Source organism: Crinia signifera, chromosome 8 (genome assembly GCF_055691185.1).
Source record: "Crinia signifera chromosome 8, ASM5569118v1, whole genome shotgun sequence".
In the NCBI taxonomy this organism is placed as follows: domain Eukaryota; kingdom Metazoa; phylum Chordata; class Amphibia; order Anura; family Myobatrachidae; genus Crinia; species Crinia signifera.
In genome coordinates, this window is record NC_139224.1 from 142,915,640 (window position 1) to 142,942,662 (window position 27,023).

The window sequence follows — 27,023 nt, forward strand, 5'->3', positions numbered from 1 at the left end:
CCCGTCGTCTGCAGTGTCCCTCCTGGCTCCCCCGCCATCTGCAGTGTCCCTCCTGGCTCCCCCGCCATCTGCAGTGTCCCTCCTGGCTCCCCCGTCATCTTCAGTGTCCCTCCTGACTCCCCCGTCATCTGCAGTGTCCCTCCTGGCTCCCCCGTCATCTGCAGTGTCCCTCCTGGCTCCCCCGTCATCTGCAGTGTCCCTCCTGGCTCCCCCTTCATCTGCAGTGTCCCTCCTGGCTCCCCCTTCATCTGCAGTGTCCCTCCTGGCTCCCCCGTCATCTGCAGTGTCCCTCCTGGATCCCCCGTCATCTGCACTGTCCCTCCTGGCTCCCCTGCCATCTGCAGTGTCCCTCCTGGATCCCCCGTCATCTGCAGTGTCCCTCCTGGCTCCCCCGACATCTTCAGTGTCCCTCCTGGCTCCCCCGTCATCTGCAGTGTCCCTCCTGGATCCCCCGTCATCTGCAGTGTCCCTCCTGGCTCCCCCGTCATCTGCAGTGTCCCTCCTGGATCCCCCCGTCATCTGCAGTGTCCCTCTTGGCTCCCCCGTCATTTGCAGTGTCCATCCTGGTTCCCCCGTCATCTGCAGTGTCCCTCCTGGCTCCCCCGCCATCTGCAGTGTCCCTCCTGGCTCCCCCGCCATCTGCAGTGTCCCTCCTGGCTCCCCCGCCATCTGCAGTGTCCCTCCTGGCTCCCCCGTCATCTGCAGTGTCCCTCCTGGCTCCCCCGTCATCTGCAGTGTCCCTCCTGGCTCCCCCGCCATCTGCAGTGTCCCTCCTGGCTCCCCCGCCATCTGCAGTGTCCCTCCTGGCTCCCCCGTCATCTGCAGTGTCCCTCCTGGCTCCCCCGTCATCTGCAGTGTCCCTCCTGGATCCCCCTTCATCTGCAGTGACCCTCCTGGCTCCCCCCGTGTATTGAGGCCTTAACTGGCTGGAATAAGGTCAAATGTACAATCCACGGATATCCGCCAATGATAGTGCCATAAAGCAAACAAGTAAGAAAGGTGCTGTCCCCAGACAATGATTCCTGTAAATGTCTTTATTTTTCTCCGTTAGTACAGATGTTGTGGTCTTGCAGTGCAGTATACAACTATATACACATATACAGTTGACAATAGGTTGAGAAGTTAGTTTGCCAGCAAGAAAAACAATGTAGAAAAATACTATTTACACATTCTGCCTGCTCCGGGGGTGAGGACTGCTGTAATCAGTCTCTGCCACCGTCCTGACCTATGAAGCTGGATACACACCTACAGATTTATCTGTCCAATCTATCTGGTGAGAACAAAAATCTGGCAATTTACTGGAGCAAAGGAAAATCAACCATCTGCCCCAAAAATTGTTCAGATAAATGAAATGGCTTTAACCAATGTGTCTTAATGGGCATCGTCTCTTTTCCAGTGTTTGCGAGCAAATATTCCATTTTCATATCCTTTCATACTTTTCCAGATTTTGCTTCTCACCAGATAGATTGGACAGATAAATCTGTAGGTGTGTATCCATCTTAACAAACACAACACAAACATCAAAACTTGCTGTGCAGATTTCACCTTAAATAAACATTTAAAACATTGAATCCGGTTAAATATTAGAAATATAAAGTTGTGCTGAATAAAATAGAAGAGAAGGTACAGAGGTTCCTGCTGCTGTAGGGTTGGCTTAGGCTATCCGGTTCCTCCTGACCAGCAATAAAATCTATCTGGAATACTGTATACTTTGGTTCTAGAAGAACCGAAGTGATGATTGCACTAGGGGCCTGATTCTGGGCGAATTCGCTGCGGGGAACCATAGTGTGGCTCTGCACATGCCTATAGGAGAATATACGCATGTGCAGGGCCGCTGTGTGACCGCCTTTGGTAACTTTCTCAGTCGCTGAGGAGTTTGCACAAAGGGGGGTCGGGGGGCTTGGCGTACAGGGACAACCAGTGTTTCCTGGGCGTGACCACAAAAACAGTGGGTGTCCCCAATGTGAAGCCTGCACAGGGACATTCACAGCCATAACTGAGGCAAATAAATGTACTTTTATTTGTGAACGGGGAAAGAAATAATTTGATGGTTGGCGACCATCTAATGATTTTTCCCCTGTACGCTCGCATGCGAATGGATGTGGGGATTTACGAAAGTCCGCTGCTTAGCGAATGAACCAGAATCAGGCTCTAGATCTGCAGCCACCTACTGGGAAAGGCTGTTCCTCAGCATCGTATCAGGAAATGGTAAGGACTAGACTTAGACATGTGACACCTAGGAACCTATCGGTGGACATGAGCATAAAAAAAAAACCAATGTGTAGCTTGTAGTCCTGAGACCTTTAAATGTAAATAATTTACAAAATTTCAAGCAGACACAACTTTTAAAGAGAAACCATTGGATGCGGTGGCAGCAAGCCACCCTGTCTTCCTGCTGTTCTTCCTCAGGACATCTCTATGGGCCTCATCTTCATTTCCACAAATGGAATAGAGAACTCGTGGCCCTTCCAAGGCTCCCAATTAACTCCCTGAAAACCGGAACAGAATTTGCAGAAAAATGTAAATGAATGTAATAATGTCAAAGTTACAGTAGCTAAAGTACTATAAGTACATCATTTCATTACACTGTGGGCCCGATTCAGACCAGAACACCGCTGTGAATTCACACAGTGGCCGATTATCGATACACTGCACATGCGTTTGGCCTGTGGTACGCAATGACAACTTGCTACTTTTATCCTTTGCGAGCCAATAACAAGGTCAGTGACAGGAAGCCGGCGTGTGGGGGTGCTAACAGTCCATTTAGTGGGAGTGCTAAGAAAAACGCCTGGCATGCCTAGGAAAACGTAGACGTTCCCAAGCATTTTAGGGGAGGGTGTGTGACGTCAGCTCCAGATCACTGACGCTGCTAATTCGTTCAGTAGTGATCATGTCTGAATTCTCCCCTATATCCCAGATAGGGGTGAAACATAAGAGCTTGTTTTCCCATACATAGATTATGGCCCTTACTCAGATCTGATCGCAGTACAAATTTGTTCTTAAAATGGGCAAAACCATGTGCACTGCAGGTGGGGCAGATGTAACGTGCAGAAAGAGTTACATTTGGGTGGGGTGAGTTGAAACTGAAATCTAAATTGCAGTGTAAAAATAATGCAGCCAGTATTTACCCTGCACAGAAACAAAATAACTCACACAAATCTAACTCTCTGCACATGTTACATCTGACCCACCTGCAGTGCACATGGTTTTGCCCATTTTGAGAACAAATTTGTACTGAGCTCAGATCTGAATAAGGGCCTATGTCTTGCATGTTCTTTTGGAAGAACAAAGCAGTCAGCATTTACTCTGCACAGAAACAATGTAACCCACCCAGATCTAACTACTCTCTCTGCACATGTTAAGGTGCCCATACACTTGTCCCATTTAGGCTGACTTCACCCGATCCAGACGGATCGGGCCTAGAAATCATCCCAAATCGGATGTGTTTCACATCCCCGCCGACCCAATGTGTGGTCCCATGTGCATTAGGTCAAAGTGGGGAGGTTGGACGGGCTGCACATTAAATCTATTGGATCCGACCCATCAGTGGTCCGATCCGTAGGTGTGTGCCAGCAGTGAAGCCAACATGTGTGCCAGCAGTGAAGCCAACATGTGCAGCAGGCGGGTCCGAGCAGCGGTGGTCAGCACAGTCTGGGCAGCAGCAGCTGGGAGCTTGTAGCAGTATTTGCAGGGCGGTAAGCGCTGCTGAATTTGAAAAAATATTTTGAAAAGACTGACTGGATGCTGAGAGAATTCAGCCAATGAGATACCATGACCAGGGGGACAGGGAGCGGCAGCCACGGCCAGGAGGACAGGGACTAATAGCAATAACGCCAGAGCTGGTACGGGGTGCGGCTGCTCCGATCAGAAGGGCGGGGAGCTCAGCTGCTGCTGGAGCAAAAATGAGAAGCAGGCGGAGCTGCTGCAGGAGGCAGAACTTAGCACAGGAAGCTGCCAGAGGCAGGAGGAGATGTGGCCAGAGGACACACATGTGCAGTGCAGGGGGCGTTATCATGGAGACGCAAAAAAAAAAACTACGGAAAAGAGGTGAGTTAGCGATTATCGTTACTCACTAACTTAAAGATAATACATTAGGGTGAAAACTGTCCCTGCTTCTCAGCGTTATGCCAGGAGAAGTGGGAAACGTTATATTACAAACGTTATAGGCAGATTGATACATCTGTCCCAATGTATCATATGCGATCCTCCCATCTGGGAAGCTGATGGGCAGTTCAAGGGGGATCGTGTGTGACTTCTCTCCTTCGAGAAGTCACACAAGCGAATAGTGCACCAGGCATATGAAGTCCTCTACTAACGCTCATCTCACACAGATATCAGCAGGATGTGTGATGGCTCTGGCCCCCTGAACATGTTCTTCTCTTGAACCAGAGAAGCGTCTGGACAGCCGCTCTCTAGGCTGCAGGGTGCCATGGGCAGTGGTACCACCTACCCTTCCCCTATGGTATTCGGTCCCTGCGTCAACAATGCCTAGGTCGACAGCCACTATTGGTCGGCAGTGACTAGGTTGACACCGAAAAATCTTTGTCATATCATAGGTCGATATTAAAAGAGGTCGACGCAATTTAAGGCCGACATGGACATGGTCAAGTTTTTTATGTTTTTTTTTGTTTAGACCGACTTGGTTCATACTTTGCTATCAAAGTGGGCATTGAGTAAGAATATAATAGTCTGCCGAGGGCAGGGAGCCATGCAAGGGGACGCGGTACACTTGTACGGTGGCCATGCCGACATAGACATAAAAAACAAGAACAATGTGTGTCGACATTTTGAGTGTGGACCATATCAATGTCGACCGTAAGCTTGTGTCCACCTGTCAATGTCGACTTATGGTATGACGACCATTTTTAGCTGTTGACCCTATACCATAACCTTCCCCTACAGCTCTGACTGTACCTATTATGATGATCACTTCTGGGGTGGACACACCATTGGACAGAACTCCAGAAATCCCATTGCGGTATGATGATATCAGGCTGCACTTTCAGTTCTGTCTCTTACAGAGAGATATTGCGCTTATGGTTGCAGATGTCTTTAATCTTAGTGTATTATGCTAATGGGTTTGGTATGGAGCCAGAAATAGCAGTGAAATTATGTAAATGTCTTATTTCCCATCAGTCTTCTTCACAGCGGCCAGAAATCAGCAGAACATCCATTCATTCCTGTGGAGATCAGACCCTATACCGACTGTTTTACAGCGGAGCGGCTGCAAATCTAATCCAAGCCCATTATGTAAAGTGATATGAAGTAATAACCGGCCCCACTGTTCTCAGGGGTAAATATCTGAAGCCTGGGTAAATAATACATCATCTACTAAACCTGACGATTGCCTTTTTGACTTCTCTTGTATAATAGCAATGTCTGGATGATGGCCCTGAGCCCCCCCACCCACCCTTGGTGACATGTATCACGACACTGACCGTATTCATGTTCAAGCTAAAAGATGTTACCTGGCTGTGGTTGTTATCTCCATATTGTCCATTGGGATTGGCAAGGTGGCAGTTCTTGTACCAGAAGGCACCACGGTGAGAGAGGGCACAATTAGTGAGCGCAATGTCATTATCCCTGTCCCACGTGGAGTATTTCCATCCATTGTGATACCCAAGAGCATCACCTAAAGCAGCACAAGAGAAAGTAAGTTGTGGGTCATATTATAATAATATAATAACAATAATTTTATGTACATATCACTTTTCTCCCATAGAACTCGAAGTCGCTTTACAGACATCATAACAAAACTTGTTAATCAAAATGAAGGTACAGTTAAATAGCCTGCCGCAGATCAGTGAGGAAGTCACCAGTGTGTCGTCCCTGGGTCCCCCTGCAGAGCAGAGCCAATCTGTTCTACCTGATGCTGAATGAGGAGCCCAACATTTTCAGGGAAGGCGAAACAACCCCAGAGAGCAGGGAAGTGGGTACGCGATTGTGCGGTACACTGGCCATGTGACTGATCTCCTCCAGTGCAGTTCCAGGAGGTTCCAGTGTCAGGAGCAAAAGTAAGCCTGCCAGGATGGTGGTGAGTGAGGCCAAGAGGAAGGTTCGTGGGTGCCCAAACCACATCTGGTTCATGGTGGCTCAAGTATCGGAGCCACGGCAGCAGACCATGGAGATCAGCAGGCAGGTGGTAGAAGGTCAACCTCAGTAATGGCAGGTCCGCGGTCAGAGCCCAGCTTCTAGGTTTCCTAAGTTAGCGTTGAAAAAGTGCGCTACACTAGTGGACCTTAAGCCAGGTGGAGGAGCTCCGCAAGGGCACCCACACTGGGGCAATCTATAGAGCAGTGCCTTGTGCATTGGCCTCTGCGAGTGGAGCATTGAGGGGCCGGAGGATGGTGAGCTGGAACCCAGGGAGTGAACCCTGAGAGAGACCCTGTAACATTTGCTCAGGTCAGCTTCTAGCTCACTAGAACAGTAGTGGAGTATACTGACATAGAACAGACATACAGAGATACCCAATATTTCAGTGGTATAAAGTGATCCTGTACCTGCATTGCCCGAGTAGTCACCGACCGTCAGCTTGTATTTATCTCTAGAGGAACCCACACGGAAGGTGCGATATAAAGCATAAGCAGACTCGTCCCCAGCGCGGAGGTCCACACGCAGCTCATACTGCACAGGGGTGGATGTCAGTTTATGAATGGATTCCAGACCTGCAGAGATAGATATACAAAATCACATTCCACTTATTCTGCTAAATGCCAGCTCCTTCCTAAAGCTCACAAACCACTTGTGACAGCATGAGGCATAGCTGAGTAAATACAAGAAGCAACAACTTCAATGTTTGATGCTATCAGCGAGTGCTGAGCGCAATGCTGATCTAAGCCTCCTGTTATCTGTCAGAGCACCGAATGGCTGCATATTCCTACGATGTGGCCATATACAGCATAAGCATTGTGACATGGATGGTACGACTAGTGCCAGGCTTTAATGGTGGCATCGCCCACTGTAAATAGTCACAGCATGCAATGAAGCTTGCTGCGGTTCTTATGCCCTTGCCGTACATGGGTGTGTAAATTGGTTGTATCCAGTTATTCAATGTGTATCCCTTCACTCATTTCCAGCACACCCCTATGTAGATGAGTGTTACCGTTGCGATGATCTGCCTTTATGAGCATTCTATATAGAAATGTGAAGGAACATTGTAAGTCAAATTATAGGCTTGTGAGAAGTACCTTACCTTTGTCTTATTACCAAGTCTTGATTTACTAGTGTATAATTTCTAATTGTAAAGTGGTTTGCGCACAAATAACCATAGGATTCTGTAGGATTCTGGAGAGCTGAAGAAGTGTGTCTTTAATACTGCTGCAGTCATGCTGAACAAAATGGCTGCAGAGTCACTTCCTGTATAACAAACTATTTCTGTAGGTGGCAATGATTCAACTTCCACCATCCACATACAGCATACATCTACATAAAGCACAACGGTGCTATACATATTAATGATAATACATAACTACACTGCCCTGTGAGCAGTTTTGTTTGCAGAAGCCAGCACCAGTACCGGCTCAAGAGCCTGGTGCTGGTTACTTGAAATACAGTGGAGGGGGTCAATAAGTTATTGTTCTATCTTGCCTGTTCTGCTTCTGTCTTTTTTTTTTTTTTTTAGTATTTGATAAGAATAAAAACGTGTTTATGTAAAAGTTATGTATTTCTAAATTTCTTTTATGGTATATTGGTTAAGTCTTATGGAACCCATGTCCATTAAACAGGGGCCACATAAATGACACCGGTCAAGGAGCCCACTGCCGAACAGCTTAGGCTATATAATGTTTCCATATCAAATATAGCGAAAATAATAGAATCCTAAATAAACAAAGATCTACCACTATGAGTTCCATCAATGGTGGTGACAGTGACCTAACGAGATGCCAAAATCTTACACCCCAATTTTTTATGTTGGTGCAGTATCACTCACCAAGCCAGTACTCATCATTGGGGTCTCCAAATCCATCAACGTAAGTCCTCCAGCGCTGATAAAAGTCAAGCTTACCGTTGGTCCGTCTCTGGAATACCTGTATGGCACGGGTATAATGTCAGACACTGGATAATGACACCATTACTCACATATAGGACATGAATGCATCACTGCAGGTAGGTGGAACTTGTGACACTTACAATCCATCCTCCATCGTCAGTATCCTGGTCACAGTATGCTTTGACGCCATTTGTGTTCTCCCCTCCAGGGTAGATAGTATATACACCACTTTCTTTGTTGCCAGCAAGCCGGACTTGCGCACAGTTAATAGGGAAGGTGAAGACCAAAGACACTGGTATGGCAAAATGGGAGGACATAAGGAGAAAGACACAACAAAGAGAAGAAAAGAAGAAAATTATGTTTTTCCCTAGTTAGTAGATGTTTGGTTTGAAGTTGAACAGAAGGATGAGTTGCCTTGTCTAGTTTGCCATCTCACTAGCCACCTCTAGAGGCAGTATAGGCCTCATTCTCATAAGAATATGCCAGCTGCCCTAGGGGCCCATTTATCACCACTTACATATGAGGATGCAGATGTGATGTGATAACTAACAATGCGATAACTGCATACATTGCACGGATGCATCAATTATAACATGCAGGGACAGAGCTTACGAGAAAGCTCTCACAGCAATAGGTATCTGCTGGCACCCTCCTCCCTTCCGCGATGACCACCCTTCACTGATTTATACTCACCAACCCCTGGGGATCGGCTTCTGCTGGTCTTCGAGGCTTCCGTCTCCAGTGACTCCTGATGCTGTAAAGTGACTTGCTGCTTTGCAGTGTCATTTTACTACACCAGGGTCACAGCCAAGGGCGTAACTACCATAGGTGCCAGGGGTGCAGCTGCTATGGGGCCCAGAGCTTAGGGGGCCCCACCTTTCCTATGTAAGTTATATGTGCTCTATATATTTGTTACCATTAGTTGGTATATAGGAGCCGCTTCAAACTTTTGCTATGGGGCTTATGGATATCTCGTTACGCCCCTGGTCACAGCGCAGCAGGAAGACCTGGAGACTGGCACCCCTCTCCGGAGCAGCGATCCCCGCACCCAGGGGAGGTAAGTATGATTATTTATTTTACACAGTGACCAGCCTGTGTGTCCATCGGATCACCCTTGTCCCGTCCCCGCACTGCTTTCTCTACCTAGAAGCGGAGAAAGCTGTGCAGAAGCCCTGAAGCGCTTCTGAACCCTTTGATTCAACAGCTGAAGCTGGAGTTATTGTCATAGGGATCAATGCGATTTTTCTTCACATTTTTTTTAGTACATTTCCTCAGATCGCATTTCCTATTATAAGTATGGGAAATGCAATCTGCTTACTAATATGAATTAAACGGACTCAAAAAGCCCTTTAATTCATTCCGGTGAATCTAAAATAATATGAAAAGGGTGGTAAAACACCCCTTTTCACATTATTTTAGTAAAATAATGTTAATAAATGGGCCCTTTAGACTTTGTACAAGTTGGCTTCTAAAATCAATATTCAATAATAGAACTAAGTGTAGAACATGCTCAGTTTGTTCCAATACAAGACTCTTGTTACTAAGATCAGTATAATAAATCTTTCTGGGCTACACAAGTATATTCGCTCTCTCCGCCACAGGCTGACGCTTCCTTATGTGATCCTGCGGTTTGGCCAGGTGTTAGATCTGCAGAGCAGAAGGTGCCGCATACAGGTCAAAATCAACAACTCAAATACAAATCTGACCAATAAATAACATGTTTCCAGGAAACAGACAGATTGACTCATATGGAGCCTGGAGGATGAATGAAAGCAGGTGATGTGGAAATTCCTCCCTACTCTGTTTCATCCAGTAAAACATCAGTTGGAAACATATTAAGGAAAAATGTATTTCATCCTGCAAGTGCCATACTACAGTACTCCAGCTGCACATTTATTGGAACCCTTTCAGTCTGCATATCTTGTTGTAGCAGATACACAAGGCATTTAGACAGTAAGGGTTAGATTTACTAAGATGGGAGTTCTATTGAAGATGGGATATTGTCCATAGCAACCATATTTTATCTATTATATTCTAGAAGGTGCTATATAAATAAGTTGTAGAATCTGGTTGCTATGGGGAACTCCCATCTTAGTAAATTTACCCCAATGGCTGGTTTCTCCTGCAGAATTTCATTGCTACCATCTCTTTATGGTTACCTAGAAATATTGGCCCTGGTATAAAGAAGGGGTTAATGGGATTGGCCACGCCATGTTAAAACCTATATGTGTATACTGCATTTTGGGGGTGTTGCTGCACCTTGTTTACATTCAAAATTTCAAATATTGGGCACTGAACTAACCTAAAACCCAGTACATATGGGGCGAAGGGTGCCCCATGCTGAGCGATGTGCTTAAAAACAGAGCGCTCAGCACACATCGCGGACACGCGTGCGATGCACCAGCGATGTGTGCTGAGCAATCTGTGCTCACCAGTGTTCTCAAGCGAGAACACTGGAGGTGCGACTAGATATTGAATGCATGCAGACAAGATCAATTCAGGAGATTGCGACGTGCGGGATCGCCGTCGCCAGGGTTATAAACACAGAGCAATCTCTGCTTAATTAGAAATATCCCTAAAATCACCACGTGTGTATGGGCCTTAATAGTCACCTGTGTTGGTGCCTTCTAGTTTGTCTCCAATGCACATGCTGCAGTAGATGAGTAATTTACATAAGCCTGAATTAATGTTGGTCTCCAGAAAAATGTCTGCCACCCATATATTATATGGATCTTTCAGTACATTATTTACCTAATTTAATGCCTAGTGAGATTATGGAAAGTACATTACTGTTGGATTCCGATCCTGTTCAGTTATTAGGTCTTGTAAAGTGCCTGTTTTATGTGTGTATGACTGTGGTACTGCAACATTTTGCTTCTGATTTACCAGTGCTTTAGATCCTTACCAGTAAAGAACATGGTGGTGGCTTGTCTGCTCTTCCGGTCCCCTCTGTACGCCAACAGGTACACTGTGTACTGTGATCCCATCTTCAGGCCTTTCAGCCCATAACTCTTACTTGCAGCATCCAATTCTATCTCCTGTTATAAAGATATGAATCAGTCTATATGCAGCAGGTATTGTGTAACTACAAGTGCCAGCAGGCCCTTCCTACAACTAGAGTGCATATTTCATGATGTCCCTACTACAGGAATTGTGTGTGTATATATGCTCTAAGGCTGGGGCCACACATAGCGACCAAGCGGGTCCCATTCAGCGGGACCCACTTCCCTGGAAGGAGCCTGCACAAAGTCTCCTATGCGGCCACCCACACATACATGGCGAGGGTGCGGCCAGGACAGCAGGACAACCACATACACATTTGAATGTATGTGTTCATGGAACCCACTTGGCCGCTATGTGTGGCCCCAGCCTAAGGGATGTAGATTAAAAAGGTCTACAGTGTCTAGGTTAATGACAAAAGGTTGACAGGTTATGCTATACACGCAAAAGATCAACATGGGAAATGTTGACAGATGAAAAGTTTGACATGGGTTTTTCCACATGTTTTTGGTGTCAATGTTGACACATGTCAACATGGAAGCCCAATTAGAGTTGTGATTCGTTCACCATGCTTCAGGCACACTTTACCGTTCCCAATTGTGGTCCACGTGATACGCCTGCTGACAAATATGTGTGTGTGTATCTCGTTGTTATCAGCATAGGAAGCACATCACTATACTGGGAATAAAAAACAGGCCACCCCCCTGACCTGACTCACATGACCGATGATCACATAGATTCGATGCTGCATCTACGGATACAGCAACATATCAGAGAAGCCATCAAGAGGAATCTTTATACAAGGCACCTCCTGCGGCATTAGCATATTTTAGCACAGCCGCTGCTAATGCTTCCATCTCTGGCCCAGATTCAGAGAAATGCCACAGAAATGTACCGGTCATGGTTTGGTGGCAATAATAAAAAACTCATTGCAAAATCAGATGCTTAATCGCTTACATTGGAGGCCATTCTCTTGACGGTGGAGCTCTACCTACCATGGGACAAGTTCAATATCTGAAGAGCCAACTCTGACCTCTGCCAGACCTTGGATATTGAGCTATCAACGCTCACACAGGACACTTGGAGATGATGGATAATCTTCAAGTGCTCCTGAGACAGACAATCAACAGCCTTTTAGGCATGACCTGGGTCATCGATGATCCAGGATGATGCCTTTCACACTGTAGCTGACCAAGGTTGGCCTGGGAATAACCCAGGTCGTGACCCAAGAAGAGAACCCAGGATGGACTCAGGTCGACCCTTGAGCTTGGACTCACACTGAACCCAGGTTCTCAGCTTTGTGTATGGGGCATTAGAATCAGCCCATAAATGTAAGTAGTCATAAGTGCAAGATACAGTACAGTATGTCCGATTATTCACATGTATAGATAGATGTACAAATAGGTATAGAATGTACAACTAAAGCACAATGGACCAGATGCACTAAGCTTCAAAAGTGATAAAATGGAGAGTGATAAACAGACAGCCAGCCCATCAGGTCCTACCTGCCATGTCACAGACTGTGTTTGAAAAAGAACCACGAATGCTGAATAAGCAATGAGAGAGCATAAACCCCTGATGGGTTCCCCAGGTTACGCTGGAAGGTCACCTGACATGTTAATAGGATGGGCACAAGGCCTATCAGAAGTGGTGGGAGGAGATAGACAGGGAAGAAAGGGCATGTGATACCAGAAGAACTTCCTCTGTCCAGAAAAGCTGTGGAGAAGGCAAGACCTGTTCCTGCAGCTGACTGGGTAGTACACGTGTTATATAAAATCTAACCTCTTTCTTCTTTCTTATCAATCTTTCCCTGTTTAGGCTGTCTCTTTCCCTTCACTCTTTTTCCAGCTTTTACTATCTTTCACTGCACCTCCCTCGATATGCCCCGTCCGCGCCGAGTGTCTCGCCCGCCCGCCCGGCTGGCAGAGGACGCCTACCTGGCTTGGGGGGCTGCAGGGCCAAGCGGAGCCATCCCTGGTGGTTCCAGTGGGGACCGGAGGGGTGCCCGACGCGGCACTGTGGCTCCTGAGCGGGCCGCGTCTCCAGCCGCGACGGCCGCAGCGCCGGCCTATGACGCGGCCAGACGCCGGGCCTCGCGTGTTCAGCGCGCAGGCCGCGGCGGCCGCGATTCACGCGGCCAGCCCTCGGGGGGGTCGGGCAGGGGTAGAGCCCGTGGCGCAGTGACGCGGAGTGGCGGGCCAGGCCTACGCCGCCCCGCAGCTCCCGAGGCTCCAGAAGAACAGGCCTCTAGAGGCCGCGGTAGGCAGCAGCCACGCCGCAGTGACGGGGGGTCGGGCACGGGTAGAGCCCGTGGCTCCATAGAAAGGAATGATGGGCAGGGCCCCCGACACACAGCACGTGGCAATAAAGCCAGTGGCCCCACAGTGAGGCCTTCCAGCCGGGCTCGCGCAGTAAGGTCAGGGGGTCAGGTCAGGCGGAGTCAGAGTGCCAGTATGGGCACCAGGGACAGGGTCACTGTTCGCGCCAGCACTACTGTGCCGGATCATAGCACAAGACAAAGGGGGCTTCCCTCTGGAACCCCTTCCCCTCACACTCCCGCACAGGGCAGAGGTCGGGGGCGGGCTAGGGGGGTAGCACAGGTGCAAGGACAGATGGCGGGGGGACAGTCAGGCCCTGCTGGGCTGGCAGGTGTCCCTCTGGGGACACCTAGGGGTAGGTCCCCTTTACACATTGCCAGCCGCCAATTACTCAGGCGAGCTAGGCTGTTTCCTCTGCGGTCTTCATCTGCACCAGCGGCAGTGGCAGCAGCCACTACCCCTTTAACAACTGGGGATGGGGGGGCGCAACAGTTCCTGACGCTGCTGTCCAGCTTGATGAGTCAGGTTAGCCCTCAAGGGGGGCAGGTGTCCGCCTCTAGTCAGTCTGCTACTGCCTCTTCCGGTGCGATTAACCCTCCTCATGCAGTGGTGGCGGGTCCTTCCACTTCTCACCAAGGGTCTACACCCCTCACGTCCGTGGCGGTTGTCGCATCCGGGACTCCTCCAGTGGGGACAGTGGATACTTCGGCCGAGATGAGCCTCGTGCCAGCGAGAGGCGCTGCAGGTGGGTCAGCAGCTAAGCGTAAGCGGCGCAGGCGTAGGGCGCACACCTCATCCTCCTCGGGCGGGTCCGATTCGGGAACGTCCGAGGGGGAGGGCGGCCGCAAATCACGCAGGAGGCGTCGGCACCGACGTCGCCGACACTCCAGTTCTAGCGGGAGCTCTGGATCACCACTTTTCCCTAGGGGGCAGGTGGTTCAATGTGAAAATACTGCGGTGCTTAGGGGTCTGCGACGCAGCGTACAGGAAAGAATAAATGAAGGGAAATATGTTAGTTTCTTTTCCATGACGGCACAAGCCGAAAAGGAATACCGGGCAGCCAAGCGCCGAGGGGGTTTAGGGGAGGAAGCCTTCTGCACCTATCACCGGTGGCAGACGGGCATGTTTATGTTCGCGGCTTGCTACCTGGAGACGAGGCCACAGGAACACATGAATATGGTGCGTTACATGCACATGATTCATCAAATGTTCCTCTCGGAGGCTGACTCATCATGGCGCTCCTATGATGAAAATTTCAGGCGCAAGCAGTCGGGATTGCATGTCATGGCATTCGGGTGCAAGGACGTGGAGATCTGGATGGGGCCGAAGCCCTCTTCAGCTCAGGTGTCCACACAGGTCTCCACCCCTCCCCCGCGAAAACCCCAGCCTCCCTTTCGAGGGAGGGCGGGGGGAACCCCCGCAGGTCGTTGCTTCGCCTTTAACGGTGCGGGCTGCTCCCTCGGGGCCACCTGCAAGTTCAAACATGCTTGCTCCAAGTGCTGGGGCAATCATCCTTTCAAGGATTGCAGGAAAGGAAAGCAGGGAGGGGCCACCCAGCCTGCAGCAGCCGGGGGTGCACCTCACTAAGGCCCCTTCTCCTGTGCGGGTCGACCGCTTGGCCAGCTGGCTGAGTAGGTACCCGCGTAGGGGGGAGGCTGAGTTCCTGGAGTCCGGGTTTCTCCTGGGCTTCCGCCTCCCTATACAGGGGAACATCATAGCCCACGCCCCCAGAAACTTAAAATCTGCTATCCAGATGCCCGGGGTAGTTTTAGAAAAGGTGGCCAAGGAAGTGAGCCTGGGTAGAATGGTGGGTCCATTCCCGGCACCACCTATCGAGAACTTAGTGCTATCCCCAGTGGGGGTGGTCCCCAAAAAAGCCAGCGGCAAGTTCCGGCTCATCCAGCACTTGTCACACCCCCCGGGTACATCGGTCAACGATGCCATCCCTGAGGACTTGTGCCGCGTGCGGTACCAGTCGTTTGAGGAGGCGCTGGATATAGTGCGCGGCCATGGCCCCGGGGCTCTGATGGCGAAGGTGGACATTGAATCGGCCTTCCGCCTTCTCCCGCTACACCCGGAATCGTTCCGGTTCATGGGCTTTCGCCTCCCCACGGGTTTCTACGTGGACAGGTGTTTGCCTATGGGCTGCTCGATTTCTTGCGCCTACTTCGAGCGCTTTAGCAGTTTCTTACACGGGTGCGTAGTGACAGGCTCGGGCGAGTCGGGAGTGACCTGGATGATTTCCTGTGCGTGGGACCCGCAGGATCACAGCGGTGCGGTCTTATCCTGGCATACCTGCAGGATCTTTTTCAGCACTTGGGGGTTCCCATAGCGGTGGACAAGACGGAGGGGCCAGTATCGTGCCTGTCCTTCTTGGGCATCGAGATCGATACTGTGGCAGCCTGCTGCCGCCTTCCGCTAGACAAGCTGGCTAGACTTCAAAGGGCGGTTAGCCTGGCGTTAGCCACGGGAAAACTCCAGTTGCGCCAGCTTCAGTCTCTACGAGGGCTTCTGCACTTTGCCTGCAGGGTAATACCCATGGGCAGGGTGTTTTGTAGGAAGCTGGAGAGATCCATGGCCGGGGTCAAGCACCCACTGCATTACGTCCGCCTGCGAGCGGAGGTGAAGAGGGACTTGCGCATCTGGCTTGCCTTCCTGGAGCAATTTAATGGGGTCCTTATTTGGCCAGCGAAACCCCGCACCAATGCGCAGTTGCAACTGTATACCGACGCTGCGGGCGGGTTTGGCTTTGGAGCCTTCTTGCACGGTTCTTGGTGCGCCGCGCCATGGCCCGTCGAGTGGTTTGCCGAGGGCCTCACAAAAAACCTTTTGCTGCTTGAGCTGTTTCCCATCGTAGTCGCCCTGGAACTGTGGGCAGAGAGGCTCCGCGACTCTAGTATAATATTTTGGTGTGACAACTTGGGAGTAGTGCACGTGGTGAACAGACAGGGCTCAGCATCCATGCCGGTCGTTCGCCTCCTTGCGCGGCTAGTACTAAAATGCCTGATGTTTAACATCCAATTCATAGCGCAGCATGTACCCGGAGTAGAGAACTCTGTGGCAGACGCATTGTCCAGGGCCGACTGGGTTAAGTTCCGGGCCTTGGCACCTGATGCAGATGTGGTTGGTGAACGCTGTCCCTCTTATATTTGGCAGATGATCAGGCCGGAGTGGAGGGGCTAGCCATGCGGGCTGTAGCACCGAGGACGCTCCATTGCTATCAAGCAGGATGGCAGGAGTGGGAGCAGTTCCGACTGTCCGCATCGCAAGCAGGTAAGACACCTGAGGCGGCCATGGTGGCTTTTGTGTGGAGTGCATACTCCTCTGGTCGCTCTGTCGCCTCCGTGCGCAGAACTTTGGCAGGGGTGTCATTTTTCTCCTCTCTGCAGGGTAGGGCGGACCCGTCACGGTCATTCTTGGTGTCCAGGGCGTTACGGGGTTGGCGGAGGGCTACGCCCGTTCTCCCGGACTGCAGGCGCCCTATTGATATGTCGTTACTTCCAGCATTGCTGGACGCCCTGGTGGACATTTGCTGGCCTTATTATGAGGTCCTGCTGTTCCGCACGGCGTACGTAATGGCGTATCACGGGGCCTTCAGGATTGGGGAGCTGGTGGCCCCGTCAAAACGGGCGCCCTCACCTTTGACCGTGGACGATCTGGTGGTCCAAGCTGATTCGGTGCTATGTCACCTGCGACGTTCCAAGACGGACCAGGCTGGGAGGGGGCGGTGGCTGTCCTTGCTCCCGTGCACGGTGGAAAGGGCGTGCCCTGTGACGTTGGTCTCGGCCTTCGCCCAGGTGCGCCCGGACCTCCCGGGCGCATGGCTGATACACGAGGATGGGTCACCGCTCACCAAATACCAATTTTGTCATGTATTGGGACGGGCGCTGGAGGCCACGGGTCTCGATCCTAAGGAATTTGGGTCTCATTCCTTTAGGATTGGGGCGGCTGCGGAGGGCCGCTCCGACGCAGAGATTCAAGCTCTGGGTCGATGGCGCTCGGCAGCATTCCGGAGGTACATTCGGCCAGCTTTATCTGTCTCTTTCAACCTTGGTCAACTGGACGCATAAGCGCTCGCCAACTTCCAGTGGGGGCCTTGAGGTGTGTTTTCACATCCGTCTGGGGGCACAATTCGGCTATAATTACAATCTGGCATGGCGTACTTGTTAGTTTACTCCAGACGGTGTGTTTTGTGCCTCAAGAGCTGGTCGGCCAGGGTTTTTTCTCATTCCTCTCTCCTAACAAGTGTGATGAATGCATGGCATGCAACATTGTCGACAGCCTTCTAACCTCTATATAAATATTTCAGGTCGACAGGACGTTAAGTCCATATGGATGATTGGACATTCCTTTGTCTATTGGGCTTCCAGGGCTAACATCGCTTCTGATATAAGTGTGTTTGGTCGAGCTGGGGAGGTTAGGTGGCTGGGTGAGAGAGGCATGCTGTGGGGAGGACTGCAGGCGGGGCTGATTCGAGCCCTGCGAAATTTTGGGGTCCCGAAGGTCATCATATTTCATCTGGGTGGCAATGACCTGGGGCGGGTAACCGCTCTTGAGCTACGCTCAGTGATTGTTCGGGACCTCTATTTTATTTCACGGTACTTACCGACATGCAGGTTAGTGTGGTCCTCCATTATCTCCAGGATTGTGTGGAGGAATGCTGTGTCCTGCCCCCGCCTGGAGCGTTCACGGAAGACGGTGAACGCTGCAGTTGAGAGGTATCTGCTGACCAGTGGCGGGGGTGTTATTCGCCATGAAGCCATCAGCTTTCAGCGGAGTGCGCTGTATAGGAGCGATGGCGTTCATCTGAGCCCGGAGGGCGTGGCTCTGTTTTTAGGCGATGTTTTTAGTTGGTTAGATGCACAGTGCTGAGCGTTTCCTACTTGGTGGCGGTGCTGCGGCTTAGGGCCTAGCTTTGGCGGTAAAGAACGGTCATCCTTGTAAGATCTTGATGTGTGTGTGTAGATAGTGGGGTGTCGCTCTCTCCTGACATCGATGGTCATCGGCCATGCTCCCGCCCGGGGTGGTGGTCACCACTAGCAACGAGTGGATGACCGGGGAGAGCGATCACCAGCGATGGTGTGTATGGTAACATCTTTAACCCCACTTTCCTATAATGACCGTTCTTTGGTGCCGCCACCATTATATATATATATAGTTTAGTTTAATTGTCAAATAAATTTGACATTCATGTTTGAAACGCCAGCACTTGTGTCTGTGTCTTTTTTATTAGATAAGTTATGGTTTAAGGTTTAGGTTAAGTTATGGGTGAGTGGAAGCGTGGACCTGGGGGATACCTGATGGGGAGTTTAAGAACCACGAATGCTGAATAAGCAATGAGAGAGCATAAACCCCTGATGGGTTCCCCAGGTTACGCTGGAAGGTCACCTGACATGTTAATAGGATGGGCACAAGGCCTATCAGAAGTGGTGGGAGGAGATAGACAGGGAAGAAAGGGCATGTGATACCAGAAGAACTTCCTCTGTCCAGAAAAGCCCCACCCACCCTTCCCTATTTCTTTTCTCTTCGGCGGCGGTAAAGAACGGTCATCCTTGTAAGATCTTGATGTGTGTGTGTAGATAGTGGGGTGTCGCTCTCTCCTGACATCGATGGTCATCGGCCATGCTCCCGCCCGGGGTGGTGGTCACCACTAGCAACGAGTGGATGACCGGGGAGAGCGATCACCAGCGATGGTGTGTATGGTAACATCTTTAACCCCACTTTCCTATAATGACCGTTCTTTGGTGCCGCCACCATTATATATATATATAGTTTAGTTTAATTGTCAAATAAATTTGACATTCATGTTTGAAACGCCAGCACTTGTGTCTGTGTCTTTTTTATTAGATAAGTTATGGTTTAAGGTTTAGGTTAAGTTATGGGTGAGTGGAAGCGTGGACCTGGGGGATACCTGATGGGGAGTTTAATGTCAGGCAGGAGCTGATTGGCTGACTGTTTATCACTCTCCATTTTATCACTTTTGAAGCTTAGTGCATCTGGCCCAATGTACTGTATGCAACTAAAACACCCATGTAATACACAAGTGGCTCAGGGGTAGATTTATTAAGCTTGGTGAAGTGATAAACTGTCTGGTTTTTATCACCGGCCAATCAACTCCTACCTGTCATTTTTCAAACAAAGCCTGTAACTTCACAGGTAGGAGCTGATTGGCTGGTGATAAAAACCAGACAGTTTATCACTTCACCAAGCTTAATAAATCTACCCCTCAATGTGTAATTATGCACCACATTCACCTCTTGTATACAGCAGTATTTGTCTGCACACTGCATACAGCCATAAGCTAAGTAACAGGCTGCTTTATCTGCTGTATGTTAGATTACAGACTGGCACAGTTCTGATCAGAGTACGTTTAGCGATCAATGCTAAAACACGCAACCTCGGACATCATTAAGTAGCTATGAAAGCTTTACTACACAAACCAGGCTTGTATTCCTCCATCTGGCTGGCTGTAATTACCTTTATTACACAGTTTTAGCTGCACTGTAGCAGGTTTTACTCAATCAGATTTTTATGTTTCTGTACATAAACCAGGATAAAACTATTGGGGGTAAGTGCAACACAAAATAATGTGTTTATGTCTAAGCCAGGGCTGCTTGTGTTTTTCCTGCACACAGAGAATGGTACTAAAGTTACAGCTGCTACACTGCGGTTTCAAGAGCCAGCAATTAACACTTACTGCAAGCACTGAGGGCAAAAGCATTGGGTCGCCAGCACCAGATCATCATTTTAGCTGACTTGTGTTTAACTCCTTTTCCTATGATGGGAATGGTTTACAAGACCGGGATGTATCTATTTTTGTGAGTAAAAAAATATTTTTCTCGTTTTTTTTTGTTTTTTTTTACGTGGCCGTTTCGCACCCTTTTCACGATTATTTTTGGGTAATGTACTATATATTATTCCAAAAATGAACAAGAGGATATTGCAGCGCTCCTATTTTTTAATGATTCAACCACTTTTTATAATTAAAAAAACAATTTAATAAAAAGGTGCATGAATATGATATAAAAACAAAATGACATATAGGGTCCTGTCAAAATGGTGTGTAATATAACAAGCAGGAGGAGGAGTTTGCAGGTGCACACTAAATATAAATGCTAGACCTTTTAATATCTTTGCTATATTGCATTTCTGAGGTTATTAGCATAATGATGGCCATTATTATGGGCTTGTCCACCGCGTCCAGGTTACCTCAATAGGACAAGTCCCTAACACTACTCTGAGACAGGTCCAGGGCACAGGACCCCCCAGGCCAGCCCAGCAGAACCACCCCATAGCATCACATTAGTGTGAAATGGAAGTGATAGTAAAAGGGATAGGGGAAATTATATGTGATAAGACTTACCTAGGTAAGAGGTAATAATAAATGTGGAGGACGCTACATATATACTAAACAAACTATGTAGCACCCTCCACATTTATTATTAGGAATGGGACCAAGGGGTTGTTGGAGTCCAGTGTTTATAATCCCAAAAGTTGCCACCCACCTTGAAAAAGCTGTCCTTGAAGTGACAGCGAAACGCGTTGGTGATCTATTGGGACCTGCCTTGGCCACCTTGCCTTGTACTGTACCTGCCAATCGATCTGGATACTGACATCCTCTTATCCCCCCCCAGGACTGGGACACCTTTAAGGAGATCCTTGGGATCACAATTTGGAGCATCCTTCCCACAAACACAAACTCTTCCTAGAGAGGATCCCCACCAACCAACAAGTCCTTTTCCAGGACCGGGACACCTCCAGCGGCAACTTTTGGGATTATAAACACTGGACTCCAACAACCCTTTGGTCCCATTTCTCCAATATGCTGGGATTCTAAATGAGCAGAGCAGGTTATATTACACACCATTTGGCAGGTCCCTATATGTTATTTTGTTTTTATATCATATTCATGCACCTTTTTATAAAATTTGTTTTTAATTATAAAAAGTGGTTGAATTATTAAAAAATAGGAGCGCTGCAATATCCTCTTGTTAATACTAAGGGGCCTGACTAGTCCCTCCTGCAGCTGCTCCCTTTGAGTAAACCTGCCTTGATAAGCGCTCTGCACAGTTTTCTTTAGTTTTTGTTCTATATATTATTCCGCCCTGCATGTTGCGCGTATAGTGCACTCTCCTGCGTTACAGTTTCTATTATTTTTTTTGCGTTCTGCGCATACGCAATGTGTCTCTTGAATGCTGACATGCGCAGACTGGTTTCCCTGATGCTGTGCAGCTGCTTTCTGTCTCCACAGGGCGCCATAATAAATGTAATTAATAATACACATTAGTAATTGTAATTAAATATCTATTTGGAGGAAAGGTATTTTGGGGAAATTATCCAAAATAACCACAAATTGGTGCCATGGTGTGCTACTGACCTGCTAATAATACACATCCCTTTTGACACTGATATTCCCACAATTAGATTATTAACAATAACCCTCCAAATTTAGGCTGTGCCTCACACCTCAACCAATTGTGCTTCACACTTTGATCTATTGTGACTCACATCGCAAACAAATGTGCCTCAAACCACTTTTACCTCAAAAATCACTGCACCGTGATAAGATGGCCCTGAATACAGTCACCACAGACTACTTTTAAACCCTCACTCAAATGTATGCTACTGCTGTATAGAAACTGGCATTAGCATAAGGTACAAAGGTAAGTATACAGTGTGGTATCCTCACAATAGCCCTACGGAAACTGGCATTAGCATAAGGTAGTAAGGTAGGTATACTGCGGAATCCTCACATTAGCCCATGGTTGCCTACCTGACCCTCTCCTTCAGGGAGAACATGCTCTGTTCCTGGGCTTCCCTGGTAATGTAGGATTGCCATCACCTGTGGTGAAACACCTTTCTTATTAATTACCTAGTTCCCCACAGGTGATGGCAATCCTACATTACCAGGGATGTCCAGGAACAGAGCATATTCTCCCTGAACGAGAGGGTCAGGTGGTGGTAGGAATCACTCTCCTTACTTCAGGTAGATTTGCATAGCCATACTGTACACGTAGAGACATAGAGACATTTTTCTTACTAGGGCCTGTTTTAAGACCTGATATTAGTACGTTTGAATCTACAAGCTGGACAGAAAATCACAATGATAAGTTACAGTATTTAAATATAAAAAAAAGGCTTTAAATACTATCCCACATTACCTGACGATTGCCATTTTCATCCTCATAAGTAAGTATGTAACCATCTATCTGCGCAATGGGCGGAGTCCAAGTCAGGGTGGTTTCTGTCTGCGTAATTTCAGAGGCCTCTAAGTTCTTAGGGGCATCGATGTCTAGAAAAGAGTACAGTATACCTCAGTACAGGACTGGACTGGCCCACAGAGGAAACCCCCAGTGGGCCCCACTTCTTGAGAGCCCACCCTCTCTTCAGGTTTCAGAATGTGCGGTTGAATTTTAAATCATCATTTACTGCAAAGGACTAGAATGTATTTATTACAGTGCATGGCTGGTACATTATAATGCGTGCATCAGCAGTATTTACTGTATATATCCAATCAAAGTAGTCTAGACCAGTGGTTCTCTACCTCAGTCCTCAAGGACCCCCAACAGTGCATGTTTTCCAGGTCACCTGGCAGGTGAACAGGTGCCCTCATTAGTCACTAACACATTTTAAAAGATCACAGGTGGAGCTAATTATTTCACCTTTGATTGTGTGTGGAGACCTGGAAAACGTGCACTGTTGGGGGTCTTTGAGGAGTCGGACTGAGGTTGAGAGCCACTGGTCTAGACCATGCACTTTCCAATGGTCAGCCAAGATTCTACGGTAGCTGACCCCACCCATTATACAGAATAGCCACACCCTTAAGCATGGGCCCTTACCACTGCTTTCCCACGGTGGACCATTCATGCACCAGTCCAACTCTGCCTCAGTACAAGTCAAGCTGGCCCAATATATGAGAAATTTAACGGTTTTATTTCAGCGCCAAGTACCGTAGAGATAATTAAAACTATAACAAGTTATTTTCATTTTTTCCGTGCAAAATACGTAATTCGCGGTAATTGCATATATCCCTCTATTTATATGATAACAGGCCTTATGCTGTTATAACAAAATTAGAGTCCACAGAAATAGGTAATAAATTCTCTGTAGACCAATACAGCAGCAGTTGCACTGAAGTACGCTGCAGAAAAGGTACAGTGATAGCTTTGGATATTATTGTCAAAGTATGGAAACTTCCAGGCAGAGTGGAACTGACTGATTATAGGTCACACCACATAATAATATATAACAGAGACGAATCCTCCGCTACATGACAGTTCCTACCGGTCATAGCTGTGACGGTCGATCTCTTACTCCTCTTGTTGCCCTTCTCTGCCCATATTTGGAAGACATACTCCACGCCGGGGGTAAGGTCGTTCAGGGAAGTGGAGGTCTTCTTTTTGTCCACAGTCACCTCCTCCCTGATTCCATCAGGAGATGCATATGATAATATATAGCGGTCTATCTGAGCTCGTGCAGCTTCCCAGGACAAGCTGGCTGTGTCTTCACCCACTTCTGTAGTCGCCAGGTTTAGGGGGCCATCAATACCTGAAAATCATATGGTCTTCTATATAAATTATACTTACATAAAATATATACAGTATATCGATCTATGTATGCATGCTATAGATAAGTCACACTGAAGATCTCTTTATATATGCCACCTAATTACACCCCCTCCCCTCCCCCCCATTAGGCAGAGACAGGGCCAGTGCTAGGGTTTTTGGCAACCCCTGTTCCTGGGTGACTTCCACAATCTATTTATTATGCCTGGAGATTCCGTTTAAAATACCACAACCTCATCACATAACAGAATGAATTGATGCTACATGATTTGAAGGTTACATATACAGTGCTGTATGCAGGACCAATGCAAGATTATTTGGCAGCCTAGTACTTATTTAGGGCAGCAGGGATGGTGTAATGGTTAGCATTACTGCCTCACAGCACTAAGGTCATGGGTTCAATTCCCACCATTACTGTGCAGAGTTTGTATATTCTCCCTGTGCTTGCGTGGGTTTCCTCCGGGTGCTCCGGTTTCCTCCCACAAACCAAAAATATATTGGATGGTTATTTGGCTCCCAACTAAAATAACCCTAGAATGTCTGTGTGTGCGTGTAGATGTGGTAGGGAACATAGATTGTAAGCTCCACTGGGGCAGGGACTGATGTGAATGTTCTCTGTAAAGCGCTGCGGAATATGTGTGCGCTATATAAATAACTGGTAATAAATAAATTCAGAAGCAAAGGAACTGGAAGATAACATTGATAGAACATTCAACCTGATTAAAATATGTTGTTCTGCCACGGAATTCAGTTTGTATGAAACTCCATAGCAATTGCAAAGAGATTTCATATAGAGATCTCCCCGGCTTCAGTAAAGCTTCGTACACACGGTTCAATCTTATCTAACTTTCGATATGCTTTGGATTGTATGATCAAAATCAAATGGAAATCAAACGGTTTTCAGTTGCATTTGTTCCTGATGCGCAGCCCCACGGCATCGAAATCGAATAATAATAGACTTTGCAGGCAAGACTATATAGTGCAGATCTGTATTATATAGTCTGAATGGAATGTGTACACTGTGCTTTGTGATTCAATCCCGATTGAATCGGTATTGAATAGAGAATGGATCGCACCTTATGCTCCTTGAATTATATGTGTTTTCGGGGCCTATTCAGTAACATTGGTAAAGTAGTGCCAGTGATACCGACTGGAGACCACCCAGCCAACTGCGCATGTGTGATCACTGCTCACACATGCATACAGCTAAAAGCTGCGCTAATGTGGAAGTGGCAGAGTAATGCATTTGGATCCCTTTCTGCTACCCTAGATCTCCTTCCCATAACAAGGAGCAGGGGCTCAACCAGCTGTTGTATACGATCAGACCCCATTACTAAAACATCTAGAATCTATACTCATGATGTAAGATGTTTCCATTGGCTGTTTTAAAAAAATCAATTATTGAACAATTTGGTAATAAGAATACTCCTGACACACCGTGTAAATGTGTAAGTTAGGACTTCTTCATACTATACTGTAGCTCTCACTGATTCACTTTCCATTATATCTCCACTGAATGTTTAGAAGACTTGTAGGGATTTATTTACTAAGAGTTCTCTTTCAAAAAGGATGTTGCTATGGGAAACCAATCGGTTTTTAGATTGATCTCATCTGAATTAGAACTCCCATCTTAGTCAATAAACCCGGTATTGGGGCAGATGTATTAAGCTTTAACAAGAGATAAATCCAAGGGTGATAAGGAGAGATAAACATCCAGCCAATCACCTGCCAACTGCCATGTTACAGGCTGTGTTTGAAAAAAGTCAGTAAGGAGCTGATTGGCTGGACGTTTATCTCTCTTTATCACCCTTGCATTTATCTCTTGTTAAGGCTTAATACATCTGCCCCATTGTGCTGTACAGTTTTCCCGGTACTTGTGTAATATCTGGGCACCCGATGTGTTTGATTGTATGCCTTAACTTAAGGCATACAATCAGATGCGCTCGCCACGCTTCGGGCTCGCTATATAAAATCAACTCCTTGCCCACTTGGATAGTGGGGGTATGAACAGGACCATTTAACATTGAATCCTATGGAAAAATCGCGTCAATCGCATCGCATGCAATTTGGTTGCATGCGATGCAATCAACGAGATTTTTCCGACCCGATCAAAAAATCGGACGCCCAGATGTTACACAAGTACCGTTTTCCCTACTTACCTCTACTTCTGGCCTACTAGGGGGAACTAACATTGCACTATCATACCTCCCAACTAAATCCTAAAAAGGGTCAGGGCATCGGTAGGGGTGGCCAGGGCCTTCAATGGAGGGGGCATAGCTTAGTGCAGAGACCCCCGATTTTGTCCTTTTGGGGTTGTGCCTAGCGCTCCCTGAGCATCTGGACTCCCCGCACAGTTAGATGTCATGTGTATGCTCACAGCATCTTGTCAATGGTCACCGGCTCCTTTGTAGAGCAGGGCAGGGGTAATCACAGGCTCACCAAACATTACATTATGGCTTACAGTATGTGACCTGGGGTTTCTGGGGGCATTGCAGTGTGTTTGCCACATTTGTGGTGCTAGGTGGAGAATTCACACATTATACTGCCCAATAACATCTCCAGCATATAATAATGATAACTATATTGGCAGGGACCCCACAAGTTAGTTGCCCCGGGGTCCCCACAATCCTTAATTCGGCCCTATGGAGATAATTCTCTTTTAAATGATAAATAATATTGTTCTTTTCCCACTGTAACGCTCTGAACAACGGGGCAGGTGCATTGTATATCCTGAGCACCACCGGTATACGGCCCTATTCCAGCTTTATTGTCAGCTTATTAAAGTCCCACTGAGACTCATGGTCCTCTTGTAGTTATATGAGGACAGATGGTCGTATGTTTATCACCTGTAGAAAGTGGTGACTTTTTTTTTTTAAGTCATCTCCTTTCCCTATTATCATTTTCTCTAAAGGGCCAATACCGATAACTACATTTCTGTCGGCGTTGCTGCAATTAACAATCGTTTTGGTTTTTATGATATACATTCTGCTTTCTGTTACCTTTAAAATGAACATTTCAGCTTCACATAACAGAGGCAACAGTAATATATACAAAGCCAGAACATCTGTCAATTTATCCTAGCCCTTCATATTACTGAAGCACAGGGTACATTGTGTCTCATGCCATACGTCCCAACATTCAAGTCTATAC

The 27,023-nt window shown here is 47.7% G+C and overlaps 1 protein-coding gene across 1 annotated transcript in view; it reads right to left on the reverse strand.

Annotated features, from left to right (window-relative positions):
• Positions 1 to 1,030: 1,030 nt before the first annotated feature.
• The window catches only part of LOC146026523 (tenascin-N-like), a 79,247-nt gene continuing 53,254 nt past the window's right edge, over positions 1,031 to 27,023 (reverse strand). The window contains exons 8-15 of the mRNA XM_083157281.1: positions 23,593 to 23,856; positions 22,470 to 22,600; positions 10,896 to 11,028; positions 8,131 to 8,282; positions 7,931 to 8,027; positions 6,501 to 6,665; positions 5,469 to 5,632; positions 1,031 to 2,489 (exon numbers count right to left, since the gene is read on the reverse strand). Coding sequence (XP_083013407.1) covers positions 2,406 to 2,489; positions 5,469 to 5,632; positions 6,501 to 6,665; positions 7,931 to 8,027; positions 8,131 to 8,282; positions 10,896 to 11,028; positions 22,470 to 22,600; positions 23,593 to 23,856 — 1,190 coding nt within the window. The 3' untranslated portion in view covers positions 1,031 to 2,405. The remainder of the gene's footprint in view (positions 2,490 to 5,468; positions 5,633 to 6,500; positions 6,666 to 7,930; positions 8,028 to 8,130; positions 8,283 to 10,895; positions 11,029 to 22,469; positions 22,601 to 23,592; positions 23,857 to 27,023) is intronic.